This window comes from Engystomops pustulosus, chromosome 2 (assembly GCF_040894005.1).
Source record: "Engystomops pustulosus chromosome 2, aEngPut4.maternal, whole genome shotgun sequence".
NCBI classification, from domain to species: Eukaryota; Metazoa; Chordata; class Amphibia; order Anura; family Leptodactylidae; genus Engystomops; species Engystomops pustulosus.
Genome location: NC_092412.1, coordinates 61,150,211 through 61,172,674, shown reverse-complemented (window position 1 = coordinate 61,172,674; position 22,464 = coordinate 61,150,211). Strand labels below are relative to the sequence as shown.

Below are 22,464 nucleotides of genomic sequence, written 5' to 3'. Positions count from 1 at the left end.
CTGTATCTTTAAGAGACTCTGGGGCATCCCAAATCCACTCAAAATCCCCGTACGGGCCACCAATGTAACAGCCACACACGCCAGACCACGATGGGCTAGCAGGGGCGAGTTCTTTTAGGATTCTGAGGGTGTGTAGTTTAGGGGATATTAGGCCCAGATAGATAAGCACATGTTCCAGTCTCTTTGAACAGTTTATTCTCAGCAGTGTGAACACTTCAGTCAGCAATCACAGTAATAATAATCCAAGACAGATTCTTAGGTCTGGGGCAGTGACTTCAGTACCTGATGTGTGAGGCTGAGGGGTCTCTGTGCTCCAGTGTCCTCCCTCTGCAGATGTCTCTGGATCCTCTGTAGCTTCTGCAGTTACATATATTCTTTCTCTGTCCTGTACAGAAATATCTTGTGCTTCCGGCTCTTTCTAATGTACAACTAATGTGCAATCTCTTCCCAGCTTTGCTGAGGTGTTTCTGCTGCAGGTTCTTGCACTACCACACAGACACTGGACCTGCTCTACACTACAACAACTCAGACACTGGACCTGGTCTGCACTGGTCTCTGCAAATTGTAACAATATTGTGTGATGTCACTACAGCAGCTTTGTTTAGTTAACTCTATAGTTGCTGTGTAGTAGTGTGATACACATGTGTATGTGCACAGTTTAGCTGTGTTTGTGAGGCAGGGATCTAGAGATGATGATACCTCTGTTTTCACTGGGTTACATAAGCCTTCAGTTTCTGGTTGCATTAGCCTAATAATCTGCTTCTTCGGGATTGAGTTGCCATGACAATGAATCGCAAGTGACGGATGAGTTATAGTTAGATATCGGAAGAGTGAAATACATATGCTATTATGCTAAAATTGCTTCAGCGTGTCGTCTCCGTAGTAGTAGGTTTAGGTTTCCTAATATCCATTATAATATCAGAGAAGATGTTCACTATGAATCATGTTCATGCCTTGTTTATTTTACTATACATGGCTAGACAGGCCACCAGATGATGGGCCGGGCTGTGACATGGTCCTTATCCGCTGTGTATAGGGAGAGCAGCAGCAGAGGAGTACTCACATGTCACAGTAATCCATTTATAGCGGAGACACAGCCCCTCTTTGTGTAGTAATTTGCTTTCATATTGATTGAAACTGCTTTTAACAATTGGTTTTCATTCTAGGCTGAATTGGAGCTTGTTATTTTCATACTGATCACACGTCCATTTAGCATACCCATGTGACTACTTCTTGCAAAAAGCTGAATATATTCAGGGTAATCATGTGTTGGGAACTGTTCACCTATATCTGCATAAAGGAATTGGAAGTTGTGTTTTATTTCTTCACTGGTCATAAATAGTACATAGCAGGTTTCGTGGTAGCTGCCATAGCAGCTGTTATGGGGCCCGCAGTGTCAAGGGGCCCCGGGATCTGAACTGATACACTAAAGAGTGGAGGATGTGCACCATTATATACATATTATTCTGTACATTGTTCACAGTGCACATCTTCCACAGTACACAGCATGAATCTGCACCTTAGATAAGAAATGTCAGGGGAGGAGACAGCAGGACTAGGAATCTCTCATCTCTAGCTTCCTGCCGTCTATTACCCCCATGCGGTCTGCAGTTAATGGGACAGATATGTGCCTTCAACCCCCCTTTCTGGCTCGTGAAGAGGGGCCCCTTTTAGAAATCTGTTATGGGGCCCAACCCCTCCTAGTTACACCCCTGGTACATAGGGTCCTTCACTTACTACATATAATGACAAAAAAATTAGACATTATTGCATTAATATTAACAATAAAGAATGAAGTTATAAAGATGGTTATACCATAGCTGGTGCCATGAAAAATAGAGACTTAGTTTCCATGAAAATGTTTATTTTGTAAGAAATTCTATATTTGTACCAAAATGGATGCTTTCAACTGGAAACCATACCCTTGAAAGAATCTAGCTGCATGTGGGTCTGCTTATTCCTACCTTTAAGGCCAGCTTCACGCAAACATGGAAACTGATCCGTATGTTTAAGAAATTTAGTCTTATAGACGTCTCACATGCCTCCTGAAATTAGATTGATACTTGATGGGAATATATTTCTGATTTTGCCCACGGGCCCATCCCACGGGCTGCTCCCATTGCAGAGGATGGGAGTCCTTGCATCATACAGAAATATGATGCAAGGACTCCCTGTCTGTCTGCCTATCTGTATAATAGTAATGGTGCTGCTTGAAAGGACTCCTGTCCTGTGTAATGTGTTCAATATGTGTGATCAAATTAACACATGAGTCTGTTTTGTGTTCGTGTGCAGCCCGCTTAGGGTGCAAGGGTGTGGGCTGTCTTCCTCGATATACAGCTAAACCCAATAGAAATCCATAGTGAATCTGCATGTGATATATGTATACCTCCATAGATTTTGATCAAGCTCTACTGCTGATTTTTTTTTCATTTACCATTGTCAATTTCTACGCGGTAAGTTTTCACAGTGGGGGAAGATTTATAAGACTAAAGTATTAGACTGTAGGGGGAGATTTATCAGAAATGTCTGAGAACAAAACTGTAGTTACTCAGGGAAACAGTAATAAAAGCTGAGCTCTAATTGTTTGCTATTAGCAACTATAACATGTTTACTCTCCCACACTTTTGATAAATCTCCCTCGTTGAGTCTAACCTTGCACCGCCTATTAGTTGGTTTAGTTAATGCCAGAAAAATGCACAAAAATCCTGACACATTTGCAAAATCTTTGGCACATGCCCCTTTTCTTGTGCAGCTATACCTCTCTTTTGTTGTACTATTTCTAAAAGTGTCTAAATCTGTCTAAACCCTTGCTAATAATAAAGTTATTTGAGTTTTTGCTGCAAATTATGGCAGAATTGATCAATCTGCTCCAGTCTGTGCACATGTTTTAAAATTACAGATTTAGGCTACATTCACACTGCCGTATGGGGGAAATATATGGCTGACGTATATGCGCAGTATATACGTCCCCGATAGACGGCAATGGGCACACATGTGCGGCACTGTACCGCTCCATAGCCAGGAGAAAGATAGGACATGTCCTATCTTTCCCCAGGAATACGGCGCTATGAGCCATATATAACTATGGAGAGGGACGGGGGTGAGCAGCGCTGACCCCCTCCTCCTCTCCCCGGCACCGACGTGTACCCGCCGTACTATGGTACAGCGGCCACATGTTAGTGTGAATATAGCCTTAAAGTGGATTTCTTACATACAATTCCATGTGCAAATCCATTGTGCATCTACCCTAAAAGGTCTGTTGATGGGATATTGGGGTCTTAAAGGAAACCTACTACCAGGATTAAGGATTGTAAACCAAGCACACTTACATACTGGTGGGTGTCCTTCACTGGCAGGATCCTCTCCTGTTTTAGCTCCTTATGCCATCATTTTTTTTTACAAAAGGCTTTAATAATTATGGAGCTGAACCTGAGGGACTCCATTGATGTTTGTCAGGCACCAGGGGTAGTGGACCCACTGGACCATGCGGATGGTGACATAAGCCGACACCTGGGAGCGGGGTCTAAGTGGCACCCAGTTTTCACCAGAGCCCGCCGCGAAGCGGGATGGACTCGGTGCGGCGTGGTACCGCAAGGTCGCTCCACAGGCCCTACTTTGTCAAGGCGTTGTACTAAGTCATAAGGCAAGATTGTGGACGGGGAGGTCGAGACAGGCAGCATAGGATCAGAGTCGGGGATGTAGCGGAAGGTCAGGACAGGCAGCACGGGATCAAAGTCAATAACAGGACCGGGTCACAACTGGAATACAGAATACAAGGCATCAGACAAAGCTTTCATTAAGGCTGTGAGGCAGAAAGATCCGGCGGTTGACACCGGATGCCTATTTAACAACTGGCAGCCGTCCAGCGCCAATTATCGGCACAATGGCCCTTTAAATCTCCGGAAGCTGATCGTGTGTGTTAGCAACGGGGGTTTGCTTCATTATGAAGCAAACACCTGGCGAGTATGAAGAGGGCTCAGCCTGTGAGCCCGCTTCATTGTCCCACCTACGCAACAAGACGTACAGGTATGTCTTTTTGCACATTGGGGAAAGAATTATGTCACAGCCATAGCAGAAAGCGGTGCTGTGTTGTTATCTATGGAGGCATAGGATGCATAGGAAGGTCAAAGTGTATTAGTACTCCTGTACCTGTCAAGCATTACTATCATATACCGTGGCTGCTATTATGTATATGTATTAGATGCAAAAAAAAAGTCTTCATGTAACTGAACAGGGAAGTGGGGGGAATACAGACTATAAAACTAACTTTTATGTATTAAAACTAGAAAAGGAAGCCCCTTGTGCTTTTCTTTCTTGTACTTTAATTACAACCAATGCGTTCACAATCGCTCTGTATAGCAGCTGCCTCCAGTAATCTGGTGAGATGGCCGGGTCCCTGCGGAGAGAGAAAACAGATTTCAGCTCTTGGACAGCTCCCCAAGCTCAGCCTTTTTCTTATCACAGGCAGCCACAGCCTGAAGGACTAGAGACTCATCATCAGCGAGGATGTAAGTAAGGATGTAATATGGAAGCATTACCCTGAGGATCTATAATCAGCAGTATGCTAATTCCTCCCATACAGATCAGTCATGCAACTCGATGTAGCTGCAAAATTCAGTTATACAGATCACCCAAGAGTTGTGGCATAGAAACTGTTTCTAGAACTAGAACATGGAAAAGTACAAGGAATGACATGGTTAATATATTTGATATATAGTAGTATGGCGGCAGCCAAGAAGAAGGGTAGCAGTGGTTTTTCTTGCTCTAGTGAAATAAGGAAGAAGCAACATGTTCACGTAAATTGGTCCCTTGGAAATCTCTTAAGTGACGAGAAGCCCTACTGTATGGAATATTAGAATAACACATGACAAATTTTTCCCTTGAATACTAATGTAATTAGTCTTCACATAGGAAAACCACAGGATGACACTCAGAGCATAGTGTCTTCCATTTGTATGAGTGATCTTAGGGAATAGAATTTATTACCAGTCTGGATTAGTTGTTGGTGTTGTCACTAAAGCAGTACTGACTACAAAATATTATACAAATATAATCACTACATGGATTAGTAATACAAAAACCTTGTTTTTGAGGTCCGTATGCTATATGTTTTTTTGTGGATGGCATATGGGCCCATTGATTCCTATGGGTCTGTTCACATGTCGGTGAACATTGCAGCATGCACTATTTTTATGTCACATAAAGACCATGGACGTTCAAGGAAGTCAATGGATCCGCCAAAAAAAAATAATGACACACGAGTGACATCTATATGTGGTCTGTTTTTTTCTTAAATGTTGTTAGACAACTAACTGGGCAGGGCAAAAAGTAACTTAGAGACCCATATGCTTTTTTTAACATCCGCAAAAAAAATGAATGGGTATCTAATCATAATGATGTGAACAAACAGATGCGGGTACAGATGCACACCGGACACGCCTAACACGATTTAGGCTAAGCTCACGTTTGCATTTAGCAGCTCATGTTATGCCCTTCCCTTATTAATAGCAGTAAAAATAATGCTTCAGTCCTCAATCTCTTTCCCAAAATAAATAACAGAGGGGTTATGGAAGCTACTGTTCTGTAAATGGAAAGCTATGGCAAATGGAATATTAAACATAAGGCTTTCTATTCTCCTTCTGTATTTTGTTCCCGTTACAATCTCTATTATAGAAGAGCGTAACAGAAATCCTTGACACAGGACAAGGATTGACATTTGTGGAACAGGTTTCCCATTCAAATTCACCTGTTCAGTTCATATCTTTCACCTGTTAAATTGAAGAAACTGCACCGAAAACCACCTCAAAGCTGATTGCAATGCAGTTTTAACTGAAACGTGTGACCGCACCTTGAATATCCTAAAGTAGTATTAAAAAAATAAAATAAAAGATCTTTCATCAGCACCGTCATTTTTAAACTTACTGGTTTGTTTATGTCATAAAATTATATTATTTAGTTTTTAGTCTCCAGGAATTCGGCTAACCCTGCTGTAGACTGCTTATCATCTGGTTTATCAGTGTTCTTCTATTAAGAACACCCCCCCCCCCTCCACTGTAATGACCATGTCTGATGATTTTAATGTAACAGATGGCTTTTTCCTGAAGCACCAATCATGTTACCAAGCTTTCTGTATGAGTGTATTTTCTCTCATTTGTGAGCTTGGAGGCTTCTCCCATCTCTGCACATACATTCTTCTTTTCTACATTTCCGCTCCTGTAACTGCTGAGGGCCCAGGGCACACACTGGAGCGCTCTTTACTGCTATGTCACAGTTCATTTTTCCTGCCTATGTATGGCCATCTTAGTTTGTTATCACATATATCTTACCTAAAATATAAATGAGAACTTTTAAAAGTAATGGCACTGTAGGTAACTGTGGTAATTCTCTTATATTTGTTATCCATGGCCTCCTTCCTTCTAAAATTATTCTAATGAGCATGAAGGGCTGGTGGGTGTTTTCAGTGCCCCTGTGTCCTGTAGCTTCACAGACTGTAACACTGAGCAGAGCAGATCTCTCCGCCTGCTGCACTTCTTGCTGTTGCTACTTTACACAGGCAGAGGGAGGATCATAGAAGAAAAGTTGGCACTCACCATATCTTTAAAACTTCTTTCTTTATTAGATCATCTTTAAAACGGCATACACAGAGGGAGAGGGTGGATGGGGGAATTGCGGTTTTGTACAGGGACAAATTGTTTCGCGCTAGAACCAGCGCTTCATCTTGCCATCTTGAGGCAAGATGCAAATATGTTTTCTAGGTCATTATCCCACATCATGTCACTTGGTTTCCTTAGGGATAACTTTTTTTCAGGGCTACCTTGAGTAGCTCCCTTTACACCATAGCCTTTACAGCATGCTGCACTTCATGCTTTGTGTAAAGGGAGCTGCTTTACTAGTTAGTACTGAAAAATTATCCGGAATCCCCAGTGGATCATGTATGGCCGTTAAGGCTTTGTATGGCGTAAAGGTGGTGGAAATGCCCATGAAAGAAAATGCTAAAATTTCAATCCCTGTGATGTTCACACAATACAGATCATTTTCCCTTACTTTACAATTGAACTGTGTTGGTGAATTGTATTGAATAGTGGTGAATTGTGTACACCAGGACTGATAGATACAAGTTGGAATTATATCTGTGAAATGTTGTATTTTTGTTAATAACATTGAATTAGAGTAAGTGTTATTTTGTTATCCTGAGTACATTTAATAAACTTGTCTTCATGGCAATACCTTTAAGGATTTTATATTTTTTTCTTACCTGTTCCCTACACTTTTCTGATGAGATGCAAAATCATCAGTGTCCCCAGCAGTGTCCCCAGTTTGCAGTCTATCTCTTTTGGCAAAGATATACTGGTTTGGCTTTTATCCCATATCAATAGGCTTTCTGAAAGTTATGCATTGATTGCCATTCAAGCTACCAATCATTGCTCTTTTCATATGTACCTGGCAAATAAGTTAGTGTTGATTGATCTTATATTTTATGAAGGTATAAAAATAATAGTTTGTGGGGAGCATACGTCCTTCTATAAACGTATTATATGGCTAACAAATTCAAAATGTATAGGACTAACAATCATATTGCCATTGTGTACCCCATACAGTGTGATGATCACAAAGCAAGGATGGCTTGCTGAATTGTTGAAAAATATCTTCTTGCGTAAAAGACTCTCTGTGGTCCATTTATATGTTGAGTTCAGTGGTTGCATATTTCCGGCTAAATGTGATGGCTATATGTATCAATTGGATAATGGAGCATAACTTTGTTATCATTTATGCTTATATTGTTAGACCAGATATGATGTCCTAATAAAAATTTGGCAATATCGGAGAGTCCTCTTTGTTTTGGTTGAATTCAATGTTGAAATTAAGAGAACGATTAACAAAGTTTACTTGCAACTTATAAGTAATATTTAGATTTTGTAGCATTTGATTGAAGATACTGTTTTTATCTGCTCTAATGGCGGCCAGCAAACCAGATGTAATAGGATCCTGGATAAGCCAGTAGGCTTTGTTGTGTACCGCTGGCCTCTGTTGTACACAGATCCAAAGTAAATTGGAAGCCAGAACACAAGTATAAGCCTGGCGCTCTGCCTTTCTTTGCTTTATGGAGACTAATTAAATTCGCTTAGATCTCAAGTCATTCGGGAGCAGCGCTTCCCTCATATTTTTGGTAATTGTTCATTGTGGTAATTAACAGAGATTCTTCTTTGAACTGAGATTTAGTAATTAATATTAAAGTGTGAAAATATAACATCCATCTGAAGGGAAAGATAGGAGCTCTCATGATGAGTTGAGGCTGTTGTGTGGGGAGCTGACAGATTTTGTGCTCTACTGTATTTCTCCTGTGTACAAAATAGTGCAGACAAAACTGAAGATGTTCTTATATCGACAAATCTGTATTTATTATCAGTGTCAACACAAGTCTACGATTTACTAATAAGAACATTGTTTCTGGGCCTGCACGGTCTGTGTACATCCATGGGGGATTGGGAGGATGACTGTTATAGGTCTATGCATATTCATGGGGGGATTGGGAGGTCTACTTTTTTGGCGCTGTTATATCTGTATTCATTGGTTGGTAATTCGAGGGACTAGTGTTACGGGGACTGTCAGCTTTGGGGGATTGGAAGATGACTGTTATGGTGGGTGTTTCATGAGGGATTGGGAAGATGACTGTTATGGCGGCTGCTAGGTCTGTGTACATTCATGGGGGATTGGGAGGACTACTTTTATGGGGGCTGTTAAATCAGTGTAGGTTTGGGAGGATTGGTTTTATGGGGGCCCGTGGGTCTGTGTACTTTAGTTGAGGAATGGGTGGACTAATGTTAAGGGACTTTCAGGTCTGTGAACATCCGTAAGGGAATTGGAGGACTAGTTGTATGGGGTCCTGGGAATTATGTGAACATTCATAGATGAGAAAAATGTAATGAACCAAAACTTTTGCACGTTAATTTTGTTTTTAGGAAAAATTTGCCACTCATGGACTACTTTAGGTATTACATTTTCTGCACAAACAGATTTTTTTTGTCTCAAAGACCGTTCAGAATAGCCTAAACCTGCCATACATATCTGTGGGGGCTTTAATGTCCCAAATAGACCTCGTTACTGGTATTTGTTCTCTTTTCTTTCTGTTACCGTTGTATAAAATAATAAGAAAGATATAAATACATATATAACTAGATGTAATTTTATTCTTTTTGTTTTTTTATTCTAGGGAAAACCTTATGCTTTTGATCGTGTGTTTCCACCAAATACAACTCAGGAGCAAGTCTACCATGCCTGTGCTATGCAAATTGTTAAAGGTAAAACTATTTTCCATACTGTACCTGATATGAGTCCACCAGGTCTCTTAGTTCATCCTTATACTACTCTATTAAAATGAAGAAAGACTCGCCTGAAGTAAGAGCGCCCTCTAATTTTGAATAATAAAATCATAGGTGATGTACCCTTGTTATAGTCCCTATTGTAGAATCTTAGTGGAATACACACACATATATATAATTATTAATTAATACTACCATCTACTTATATCTACTAATAACTAGCGTAACTACTCTGTGTAATGTTGACGTTTCCAAAAAAGGGCCCTGCAACTAGCAGCTAATTTTTTTCTAAATCTCCCTAGGACATTAATTGTAATCGGAAATAGTTATTGATTCACTTTTAATTTTTTTTATATGGAATATGCACATTGGATAATATAATCTTTTTTTGTGGTTTAGCTTCTTAGGCATAGCTTTATAAATTGTTGGCAGAATTTTTAGGATTATTGCATATATTTTATTTATTTATGCATTGTATTTATTTGTATTTTAAATTGACATTTATGTAAGACTTTTTGTTTTGATTATTTAATGATCATAATGATTTAAACTGTTTACTTTCCTGCACTTTACTTGTGCTGACTAATACATAATAATTATAATATTACCATAAATAACTTGTAATTGACTATGCTGAAAAGGACAACATTTCTGTACTAGATTGCTTCATGTTCCTATTTTCCTTGCAGATGTGCTGGCCGGATACAATGGAACTATCTTTGCTTATGGGCAGACGGCTTCTGGAAAGACCCACACCATGGAGGTAAGTTTTGCAGTACCAGCAGCAAGAAAAATTTCTAAATAATCTTTGAATAAAAAAGGATGTTAGATCTAAAATATTTGTTTATCAAAAAATGTTCTTATCTTTTCTGTTATCCCTCAGGGTAAGCTGCACGATCCTCAGCTGATGGGAATAATACCGAGGATCGCTAGAGATATTTTCAATCATATTTATTCCATGGATGAAAACTTGGAATTTCATATAAAGGTATGTAGATGTTGTGATGAAATATAGAACCATACATGCACAATCGGGGGGAGGGGGATCAGTTAGGGACAGTTATGGAGTTATGATCCATCCCAGCCCAAGGCCATATACATATTTGGAATCTGGATAGCCAGGGTATTGCATACCTGTTGGTTTTAGCATTCTTAGACACAAAGATATAAATATCTCTCATTGGGAGCATAGTAAGTGGGTCATGTCTTGTATCAATGTAATCCAGGGATTCATCCGGATCCATGAGAGCACTGACTCTATGACTTCTTATTGAGAATCTACAACTCCTCCAGGGTCCTGAAACTGATTCAGGTAGGAGGGTTCCTAGAGCAAGGGGTGTGTCTGCACCTAATATAATTAGGGCTTCCCTTATGCCCATGGTTCTTCCATGGGAAATATTTTTACCATCTAGGGCATAAGGCATCATTAAGTGCGGGTCATCCTTTTCCATTGACCAGCACAAGGTAACTAACTCACTGCTTGCTAAAACAGGTAGTCCTACCCTTGTATTTTGTCCTCTGTTAAACTGTATATACACTGCTCAAAAAAATAAAGGGAAGACTTAACACAGTATAACTCCAAGTAAATCAAGCTTCTGTGAAATTAAACTGTCTACTTAGGAAGCAACACTGATTGATGATCAATTTCACAGGCAATTAGCAAGACACACTCAATAAAGGAGTGGTTCTGCAGGTGGGGACCACAGACCACTTCTCAGTGCTTTCTGGCTGATGTTTTGGTCAATGTTGGTGGTGCTTTCACATACATGGTAGCATGAGACAAACTCTACAACCCATACAAGTGGCTCAGGTAGTGCACCTCATCCAGGATGATATATAAATGTGAGCTGTGACAAGAAGGTTTGCTGTGTATGTTTGGAGACCATCCGCAGCCTCATATGGAGCATGACAAGGCATTGTAGGGAGGTCATACAGGCATGTGCAGCACGTATGTGGATGTCTTTGCAATAGGATGATCATTTTATTTTGAAGGACTTTTTTAACAAAAACAAAGCAATATCTTTAACCCCTTAACGCTCTGCGCCGTAGCTCTACGGCGCAGAGGTATAAGGGATGTATGAAGAGGGCTCACGGGCTGAGTCCTCTTCATACAGAGGTGGGGGTTTTTGCATTTTGCACAAAACCCCCACCGCTAATAACCGCGGTCGGTGCTAGCACCGATCGCGGCTATTAACCCTCTAAACGCCGCCCGCAAAGTCGCGGGCGGCGTTTAAAAGACGGCGGCGCGCGGGCGCCGCCATCTTTTTTTCGATCGCCACGCCCCCGAACGTCATCGGGGGGCGGCGATCGGTTACCATGGTAGCCTCGGGTCTTCTTTTGACACGAGGCTACATGGTTTATGCAGGTTCGTTACAATGAGCCAGTGGCTCATTGTAATGTAAGACCTGCAAAAACGCCATATATTGCAATACTGTAGTATTGCAGTATATGGTAGGAGCGATCTGACCATCTAGGGTTAATGTACCCTAGATGGTCTAAAAAATAGTGAAAAAAAAAAGAAAAAAAAAGTTTAAAAAATAAAAAAAATTAATAAAATATTAAAAGTTCAAATCACCCCCCTTTCCCTAGAACGGATATAAAACATAACAAACAGTAAAAATCACAGACATATTAGGTATCGCCGCGTCCCAAAATGCCCGATCTATCAAAATATAAAAACGGTTACGGCCGGCGGTGACCTCCAAGGCGGGAAATGGCGCCCAAATGTCCGAAATGCGACTTTTACACCTTTTTACATAACATAAAAAATGAAATAAAAAATGATCAAAATGTCGCACAGACCTCAAAATGGTAGCAATGAAAACGTCGCCTCATTTCGCAAAAAATGACCCCTCACACATTTCCGTGCGCCAAAGTATGAAAAAGTTATTAGCGTCAGAAGATGGCAAAAATTTTTTTTTCTTTTTTGTACACATTCGTTTAATTTTTGAAAATGTATTAAAACACAATAAAACCTATATAAATTTGGTATCACCGCGATCGCACCGAACCAAAGAATAAAGTAGGCGTGTTATTTGGAGCGAAGAGTGAAAGTCGTAAAAACTGAGCCCACAAGAACGTGACGCACGTGCGTTTTTTTTTCAATTTTTCCACATTTGGAATTTTTTTTCAGCTTCGCAGTACACGGCATGTTAAAATAAATAACATTACGGGAAAGTAAAATTTGTTACGCACAAAATAAGCCCTCACACAGGTCTGTACACGTAAAAATGAAAAAGTTATGGATTTTTGAAGTTGGAGAGCGAGAAATTAGCCGAAAAACCCTCCGTCCTTAAGGGGTTAATAAAATTATAAACTAAGTCATATAGTCTGCCCAAGACCACCACCCCCCCTGTGCCATCAGACCAAGCCAACCAGCATAATGTTGGTTCTTTTATACACCCCTGCAGACAGATGACCGTAGCATGAACATTGATTCCCTTGCTAGTCCTAAGGGCTAGATTATTGGAATTGAAGTGTCCATTCCAACATGTAAGGTGAATTTATGTTCATTAACAGGATTACACCAGAAATGAGATAATTGATTACCAATTCTAATTAATTTATCTTTGATCTAGATAATCAGACTACAGATTGATTAGATTATCAGCCAGTGATGCAGTATATTTGTTATGCTACATTTTTTGGCTACACAGTATATACTGTGCAATGTATTAAGAAGCATCTCTTATAACATCTGTCCTTTCTTCAGGTATCCTACTTTGAGATTTATTTGGATAAAATTAGAGACCTGCTTGACGGTAAGTAGACACAGATATACACATAACCAAATTCCCAATAAAACTGTTTTATTTTATAGTAGGTACAAACATAATATAGATCATCCTGTATTGTTTTATGAAATATATTCAGCTCATTTGCAGTATCAACCATTTTACAAGTTTGATGCCATTTAAAGGAAATATACCATAAACATCAAACATGATAAACATGCAGACTGTGGGAATGTTCTCTTATTTGTTATCCATGGCATCCTTCCGTCTAAAATCAACTTTTAAGATTATTTTAATGAGCCAGAAGTGTTATGGGGGGTGTTAGAAGAGCCCCTCCGTGCTGCAGCTTCACAGGCTGTTACACTGTGCAGGAGCACTTGTAACAACCTCCCACTCCTCCCTCTTCCTGCTGTAATCTGAGACCAACAGGGAGTTTTGCCACCGGTCGGAGATGTTCTGATAAGTTGATTTTAGTATACATGAGGCCATGGATAATTAATTATAAGATGATTACCACAGGCATGCTTCCTGGATCTAAGAGTAAATGTTCCTGGCTTGTCATGCTTGATTTTGATGGTAGATTTCCCTTAAAGCTACCAAGTCTAACTCGCACTGTGGCTCAGGGACTGTGTGGTGTTGCTGATGACTGGACTCCAAGTATTATAATTATATATGATGTAAGGAGTCCCTTTTTTGCAGAACAACTGTAATCATGATTTTGCGATGGCTCCTCCTATCATATATATCATGTATGATGCTTGTACTCCCATCCCCGATACTGTGTTAAGTACATGAAGTCGAACCACTACATGGCCTAGAATTCATGGAGCAAATGTGTCTTGTTTTATAAGTCCTATTCTATGTATAAGTTGACAAATTAATTAAAAATAAAAAACTAAGATATAAGTATGCATATCTTGTTGTATCATCACCAAACCATCAGTTTTTATGTTTAGAATCCAATAAATGGGTTGCCAGAATGCTATAAAAATAGACAACGGCCAGCAGATGACTTGGCGGCCCCATTTGATATAAAGCATGGCACGTGTATGCAAATGAGCAATTATAATCTTATTATACATTCAGGTAGAGTGTTCTAATGTCTCATCCATTAGAGTATCAAATTAGTGCATTCATTATGGATTATGATCTGTCACTTGCTTGCGGCTGTGAAGATGCGCTTCTGTAATCTGATGCCCTACAGTGACTCCAAGACAGTGTCACATCCAATCCAGCACGGCCAATTTGCTATGTATGAAATATGTGTTATTAAAATGATCTTAAACTGAATATATTGGATGTCAGATCTGTTACATATAGGACAATGGAAGTCCCCAATTTTAATGTGTTTCAGTGCTTTATTCTTTCATATTTTACAGTAATATATTGAAATTACCGTAACTGCCCTAGGAACAGCGGGAGCTAAAAAAACAAATTCTAATTGTATTGGAATCGGAATGGAAAGGGTTGGAGCTGGTGGTGTTTCCCTTTAACTTAGCTTTGACAGACATTGTTTTCCTCATTTTCATTTCTAAATGGCAGAATTTGTAGATTTGTATTTCCTGTGTCAATGCATTAATTTATTTTTTGTCTTAAAGTAGAAAAATAAAATCTACAATTATATTTTTAGCTGGGTTTACCCTTTTAATATTACCTAATAGGGATTTGTTGTGTATTATGTTAAATAGACAGGTCCTACTTCATCAAAGAGTAACTAAACATTTGAAGCAATTAAAACAGTTGATAAAAGTCAACTGTGTTGCATATTTCATTAAGTAAAGTAACTTTCATTTGTCTTTTTCTGCTTCTGTAGTGAGCAGTGTATCTGAAATCTTTCTGAAATACATCCACTTCAGACAGATAAGGAGGCTAGTGATTAACTCTTCCATAACTATAATTTATTTAATGATTCAGCTGTATGGGGAGATTAGACTGTCCAGTAACTGTAAAGTCATGAGACACTTTATCAGGTTTAAATAACGGAGAAAGGCAGGCGAAAATGAAGGGCACAGGAACACATTTCTTTAATAAGCAATATAAAATTAATAATATATTTAATTTTGTCAAAACTTTACAAAATAAAAGGTCTCCTCCCTTTCCCTCAAATGAGCAATCTTTTGTAAAGCAGCTATTTCCCATTTAGGTAATGAAGCTGACCTACCTTACCAATCTCAACCTAACAAGACAAAGTGGTGCTGCGTTTTGGGGAGGGGGGTGGGATAGCAGATTTTATTTTTTAATTATGAAGAACTTACCGTATTTAACCCTAGAATGCATACCTGGGGCCTCGCAGGCCCGCTCTGTTAGTTTTTTTCTTTTTACCGCAAGATTACTTTAGTTAGAATTCTGAAACTCTAGGTATTCCTCGGTTATATAGTTGTTAGTCATTTCCAGTTGTTCATATATTTTTATGTTACCGGCATTTCGGTATAGGAGATGAGGAGGACGCGGGGAGATGAGGAGGAGGTTAGCGCAGCTCACCCCCGCCCCTCTCATAGGGATACATGGCGCACGGCGCCGTATTACGGGAAAAGATAGGACATGTCCTATCTTTTTCCCGGGTACGGAGTGGTACGGTGCCGCACGTGTGCTGCACTGTACCGCTCCCGTAGGGCGCCGTGCGCCCATTGCCGTCTATGGGGGACGTATATCGGCCGTATATACGTCGGCAGTATATATGTCCCCCATATGGTCGTGTGAATGTAGCCTTAGTCTTAATAACTGAGTGTGGATTGTGCCTGACTACATGGTCATGTGATCTTGGGAAGGAGGCTACCTCATGATGTCATGCGTCTCTGACATCATCATAGTTCCTGAACAGGAAGGAGGAAGGAGTCAGCTTTCTTGTTTCTTGAAAAAGAAACTCTGAGCGCCAAAAATCCAAAGATTTCCACTTCACCTAAAAGAAAGTGGTGACCTGCTGAAGGTGAGAGGAGGGGGCTGTACAGACACTAACAAAGAGTCTACAACCCTTATTGTAATCATTTTTTTTCATTATAGTTTACTGACTTCTAAGGTTACAATGGCACAGTCTACATCCAGGGGTTTGACTAACCAAGAAATCAAAGCAATCATTTTTGATAGACAGTCCTGTGTAAAATACTACAATTTCATCTTCCAGATGTTGAATTACAGATAACATGTGAAAGATGCTGCGGTCATTAGTAAATTCGAAAAGGAAACTTTGAAAAGGGATATCCCTGCAGCATGTTTACTGCAACTTTTATATATAAAAAAAAATTTTAGACAAAAAAACGTTATTATAAAGAGTTATATTGAATGAGTATATTGGCCGTTTTAAGCCCGTTCAGTTACTTTGGGGTTTTTTTGCACAAAATGTTTTGAATTATTCACATCTTAGGATGCATTCTCACTAGCGCTGGTGTCTGCCAGGAGGTGATCCGTAATGGATATGATCTCTTGGTAATTCCAGTTAAGGCTGCCGGATTGCCCGGATTCTACCAGCCGTAGCTGGGGACACCAGGAGGTCAGATCCATTACAGATCCCCTCCTGGCAGACACCAGCGCTAGTAGGAATGCATCCTTACTTTGCATTTTTAAAATAAACTTTAAAAAGTATTTTTATTTGAGTTATTCCATGTTATTTGCACACGGGCCTAAAAGGCCCCAGGTATGTAATAGTGTAGATTTCTATGGTCATGCATTCTAGGGTTAAGTTTGTTGCCTAGAAATGCAGCCAATCTCCCTTTAAGGTTTTGTACATCTCTCTTTTCATCTACACTTTAAATGAGTTTTTATTTTAGTGTGAGTAAATGCAGCTGGGTAAATTATTTGGAAGTATCGATTTTCCTTTTAATGCTTTTGAAAATCAATTTATTCTCCTTCCTTTTTCAAGTGTCTAAAACAAACCTCTCCGTGCATGAAGACAAGAACCGTGTTCCATTTGTCAAGGTGAGAGCGGACACTGCATTGTTTTCTTTGTCTGATCTTCTTGGTGTTGAATGCTGAGTTAAGTACAATATATATATATATATATATATATATATATATATATATATATATATATACACATACATACATGCTAACAATCTAAAAAGCTAAATATAATCTAATAGTTTTAAAAAAACAGAAAAATGGTTTCTCCATAAGGATAGTACAAAGTAGACATGAGTTTGAAGGAGTCTTGCAGGCCATCCAATGCTCCTTTTGAAAAGTGTGAGCAAATCAGCTCTCTTCTTTCAAAAATAAAGATTTAGTTTTGTTTCTAGTACCACCTGTTGGATGGGTGCAACCTTATGGATCAAGGTCTAACCCTTGGTTTTACAAGATAGCCAGAATGTCAAGGGAGGAACTTATCTGCTGTTTTGGATTGTAGATTCTCATTGCCTTAGTTCAAGGCAGAGTGCCCATTAGTTGACTTGGAAGTCTATGGAAGATGAACTAATACCTCCCTCTCCAAATCTCTTTCAAATGTCTGTATTTCAAGTGCCTATATTAACTTATATCAGTCATTAGAGGGACTTTGACTAGATGGGCTTCAGGTGTACTATGGACTGCTGAATATATGTTCTTTTGATCATCCAGTGTATTAAATAAAGTATCTTTAGCCCTGTATTTCCCAGTGTAAAGGTATTTGGGACAATATTTAATGGAACTATCAATCAATATACATAAATAATGTGAAGATGACTGGAAGCAGTCGCTCCATTATGTATATATGGAGATAGATTGGACCAGTGCGGTGGGCAACCAATGAGCGCTAACGTGCCAAATGCCTATTACAGGAAGACGAAAATCCAATCTTTTTTGCAGTGGTAAGAACAAATACAGAGATTCAGAGGGTTTTTGCTGAAAGCCTTGATCACAGAGTATTGATTTCACACTGTTTTGCTGAGGCCAAAGCACAATATGAAATACTTAGTATCATTTTTCAGAGCCGAAATGTTCTTTGTATTGAATAATATTCCTGCTGTTTCATGGCTCTGTTTATGCCCTTCACAAAGAGTTTATAAATGGAGACCTTAGTGATCGCATTGAGAGTATGAGAATACATATTCTAATAATTATAATAGTTGGGTCACTGAGTAAAGCCTTTACTTAAATTAATACCATTATGTCATTGTGTATGGCTGTAACTGACAGAACACTTCACATTGCAATTGTCCTTTCCTTTTTTGGGGGTTGAGAGAGATGTTTTCTCTGTTAATATGGATCAGTAGATTGCGGTTCTCAGTGGCCATGTGATGCACTGCATTGCAGATGTAATTTAAAGGGAATGTGTCATCAGAAAATGCAATCAGTTTTTGTGACATACATTGGATGTAAATGCATGCAGGCAATTTTTTTTTAAAATCTAAATGTTTACAGTCAAGTCTATACTGGTCAATGGAGTACATGTAATATGGTCATCTGGCAGCTTTGCTGTGTAGACTAAGACAGAAACAGCAGAGTGTGGAGATTTAATGGTGTCTTGTATACTTAATGATCTCTGCACTACACTCTATACAGACCAAGGTCTTGTAATAGTGTATTTTACTAATCATTAATCACTTTATTGCATTTGTAGACAATGCAAGAAGGATTTGTGTCTCAAATATTATTGACCCAAGGAAAAGTTTCAAAACCTATTTACATATTTACAAGTATAATCTTAAGGAAATAAATGTCACAATTAAAAAAATATAGTTATAATTATTTTTTTACAAATCATTAATATAGATTTAGGGCTTTTATTCCATATGAACATTACATAATGCAAGCTTTGATTAGACCACGTTAAGTGGACGTGTTTGGTACTTGCTCTGAAAGCTTCTAGCCATTGCGCCTGATGAAGTCTCTTTTTGCAGCATTAAGTGACCACCATGAGAAATGGATACTGAGCTGTATGTGTCTTCTTTGCTTTGGCTGAACTGGGGTGCACCTTTTGTGCAGACCTGCATCATATGGACCCTAATAAACCCTCAGTGATTGGTTAATGTGTTGTACGTGATTCATTCTTCTTTACTTTTCAGGGCTGTACTGAGCGTTTTGTGTCCAGTCCAGAGGAGATCCTAGATGTGATCGATGAAGGGAAGTCCAACCGCCATGTCGCTGTCACAAGTAAGGCCTGACATAAGTTATTCCACTTAATAAGTTATTTCTCTATGTGTGGGGATGTGATCCATGTGTCTACATTTCTTTTTATTACTCTAAAATTAGAATTCTTGACTAAATTTAATTGTGTTGTTAGGCTAAAAATGCCTCTCACCCAATAATAGTGCAGCAAAGAAACCCTTAAAGGGGTTTTCTCACAAAGAAAAGTTAGGCCCTATCCACGAGATAGGGCCTAACTTGCTGATCAGTGGAGGTCTCAGTGCTGAGATCCCCGCAGATTGCGAGAACGAGAGGTTGGTCGGACTAATGGAGCAGACGGCCGTGCATGACCGTTCTGCTCCATTAACCAGAGTTCTAGTGTCATTTTAAAGAGGAGAATCTCCATTTTTCTTTTATCTCAGTGTTTGTGTTTTAAGGTGCCATGTTACAAAACTTACATTTGTTGAATTGTGCTCTCCACCAGCCTGTCAGATGAAGGTAGCATGGAGAAGTAGGAGGGAGCTGCAGGGAAGGAGCTGACAATGTGCTACAAGTAACTACATGCAAAAGAGGGGCTCATTTAACTGGTTTTGAAATGTAATGATGATGCTTCAGAAGATAAATAAATGTTGCTTTTATTTTGTTCATGCATAAGCCTTAACCCTTTGTTTCCAAACAAAAAAAAAGACCTTTCATATTTTGGAGAAACAAGGTATCTGTTTAAATCAGTAATCTCTATGGGGGTTACTTATTATTTTCATTGGCTTTTTTGGCGTAAAAAAGTATCAAAAAGTTGCATGGAGTTTTTTGGGGACTTTTCACTGCTAAAAAGTCCCAGGGCTATTTCCGCAACATTATTAATCTGGTGTAAACATAGAACTACTGCTAGTGCAACACCGTGCAAAGCCAGATTCATGACTTGGGACTTTTGCAAAAGTGGTGTATCTGCTGGGACTTTTTATGCATTTTTAGACTTTTTTGGGGATTTAAAAAAAAAAAATCCCAGACAGAAAGTAGACAAAATGGACATTTTTTAAAGGGTCTAAGCCACTTTAATAAAACTGATGGACAGCAAAGCTCCAAAAATAGACATAGAGCTGTCCTAAGGACCCGGTTTTTAATTTGAATATATTGTTTATATGTTTATATATATGTTAGGTTGCAACTTATACTATGCTTTTTAATTATGCTTTTAGTAAAGAAAATAAAAATGATTAGTGAATGATGATGTCTCTGTGTCCTGGGCTTGACTTGTGCCCTTTCTCTCTTTCAGACATGAATGAGCACAGTTCCCGTAGTCATAGCATCTTCCTTATCAACATCAAGCAGGAGAATGTGGAGACGGAGCAGAAGCTGAGTGGAAAGCTGTATTTGGTCGACCTGGCTGGCAGTGAGAAGGTCACGTTCATAATCATGCAATGACTAGTTTGTTATTATATCTCTGATTATTTAGTGAAGATTCCATTTGGATATTTAGACTTGAGAACTCTCTCAAATATTCTATTTAATGGAATAAATGTTATCAGCCATGTAGTTTAATTTAACAAATGATTAAGTTGGTAATTGCCATGTGAAACACCTGGATCATTACTCAGTTTTGTATCTGCTTCATTGCAGAAACAGCAGTCCAGCCTGTGCACATAGCATGCCTAGGAAACTCTCCATAGACTTCAGTGGGGCACATATACCATAGTTTTTCGGCTGCCACTTTTTCAAGTTTCCTGAAGTTGGCCTACTTAATCATTTCAATGTATGTTTTTCCCCTTTGGGCTAGATGTGATGAGTTGCCAGTTTAGTCTCACTTTTGCAGCTTTTTGTGGTGTGTGACTTTTTAGTCCTAGCTCCCAAAAGTAAGTCTGGGTCTATAATGCTCTGTTAGGTGCAACAATGAGACAATTTCAGAACCCCAAAATCGCACAAATTGAACAAACATCTGGGCTAAAAGGATAAATACGGCTAACTTTGGTATGCTGCTTAATTCTGCACCTAAAAAGTCTGCAAAATTTGTACAAAAAAAGAAGGAGAATGCAATAGGAGTGATACATGTCCACCATAGACTTCAGTGAGTTGATTCCAGACCATTAACATCTATGGGCAGGACATTGCTATAAAGCATTGCACTGAATACTATTACCAGAGCTTGAGTGGGATGGAATCCCCATAATCCTGAACAGAAAACATATGAAAAAAATTCTACAAACAGAAAATAGTTATTAATACAGTTCCTGGTTCTAAAGAGTCAAGACTAAACCTTTAATTTGATAGAAGGTTAATTGATCCCCTTAACAATTAAATTTTTGTAGCGATTAAAAAGACGTCTAATGTTACATTTAGTTTTGACTGCATTTTTTATCTGTGATCCTTATAGTCTTGTTTGTAAGCACACACTTTATGTAGAAAGATGCGATCATTCTGCACACTCATTGGAAAAGCAGGAATTATGTCCTATGGAATAAGCTAAAATCAATGTGAACTCAGACAGAACAAGACCTATTGATTTCTCTAGTATGCACATATTAGTGTCTGCAGAAGACTACGGTTAGGGAAATGAATAGTAGATAACTTGTTTGTTACATTTTATTCCCTGCAGCACTAAATGTATAAAAAGGATTTTAATCATTATTACATATCATATAATAATAAGAAATACGTTTTCTCAGTTCTATATGTTCCATGTTTCCGTATATGTTTTGTTACATTGTTACTATATATTACTGAGTAGCGGTTAATAAAAGTTTGTTTTATTTGATAACTAAATTTTAGTCTACATTTACACAGAAGAGTTTATCATTAAAGGACATCTACCACCAGGATGAAGGACTGTAAATCAATTACACTGACATATTGGTGTGTGCTCCCCCGGTATGATCTTCTATTCTTTAAGCTTCCTTTACCATTTTTTCTAAGATAAAAAGGCCATCACAATTATGCAAATTAGCCTGAGGGGCTCCAGGCTCCATTTACATCTATGTAGCCCGAAGCCTATAGGCTAATTTGCATCATTTAAAATCCGTTTTTTGTAAAAACCAGGACATAAGAAGCTTAGATAAGAGCAGAGTCGGCAGACACCAGTAAGTCAGTGTGCCAGGTTTACAATCCTTCATCCTGGTGGTAGATGTCCTAATATTACGATTTATAGGGTAGCTGTATTAATAATGAATGGAGACATTTTAGTACGTACTCAAAGCTGTGTTAAGAAATAAGGCTTGAGGCAAAGACTTAGAAGTCAGTGGAAGCCACTTTGTTCCCAGGTCTGCTGATGCAGAATCAGTTTGCATCCCCCTTTGCCTTCCCAGTCATGCTTTTATTTCCTTTTTTATAAAATAGATCACAAAGCGTGTTCAGGAATGTGTGTTATGCATGTAATAGGGATTCTC

General features: G+C 38.9%; 1 protein-coding gene across 5 annotated transcripts in view; it reads left to right on the top strand.

Moving 5' to 3' along the window:
- Positions 1–22,464, top strand: part of KIF5A (kinesin family member 5A) — an 83,993-nt gene that overhangs the window by 29,992 nt on the left and 31,537 nt on the right. For all 5 annotated transcript variants that reach the window (XM_072134877.1, XM_072134876.1, XM_072134875.1 and 2 more), the window contains exons 2-8: positions 9,212–9,299; positions 10,010–10,083; positions 10,204–10,308; positions 13,033–13,081; positions 16,911–16,966; positions 19,027–19,114; positions 20,361–20,485. In XM_072134877.1, the coding sequence (XP_071990978.1) occupies positions 9,212–9,299; positions 10,010–10,083; positions 10,204–10,308; positions 13,033–13,081; positions 16,911–16,966; positions 19,027–19,114; positions 20,361–20,485 (585 nt within the window). The remainder of the gene's footprint in view (positions 1–9,211; positions 9,300–10,009; positions 10,084–10,203; positions 10,309–13,032; positions 13,082–16,910; positions 16,967–19,026; positions 19,115–20,360; positions 20,486–22,464) is intronic.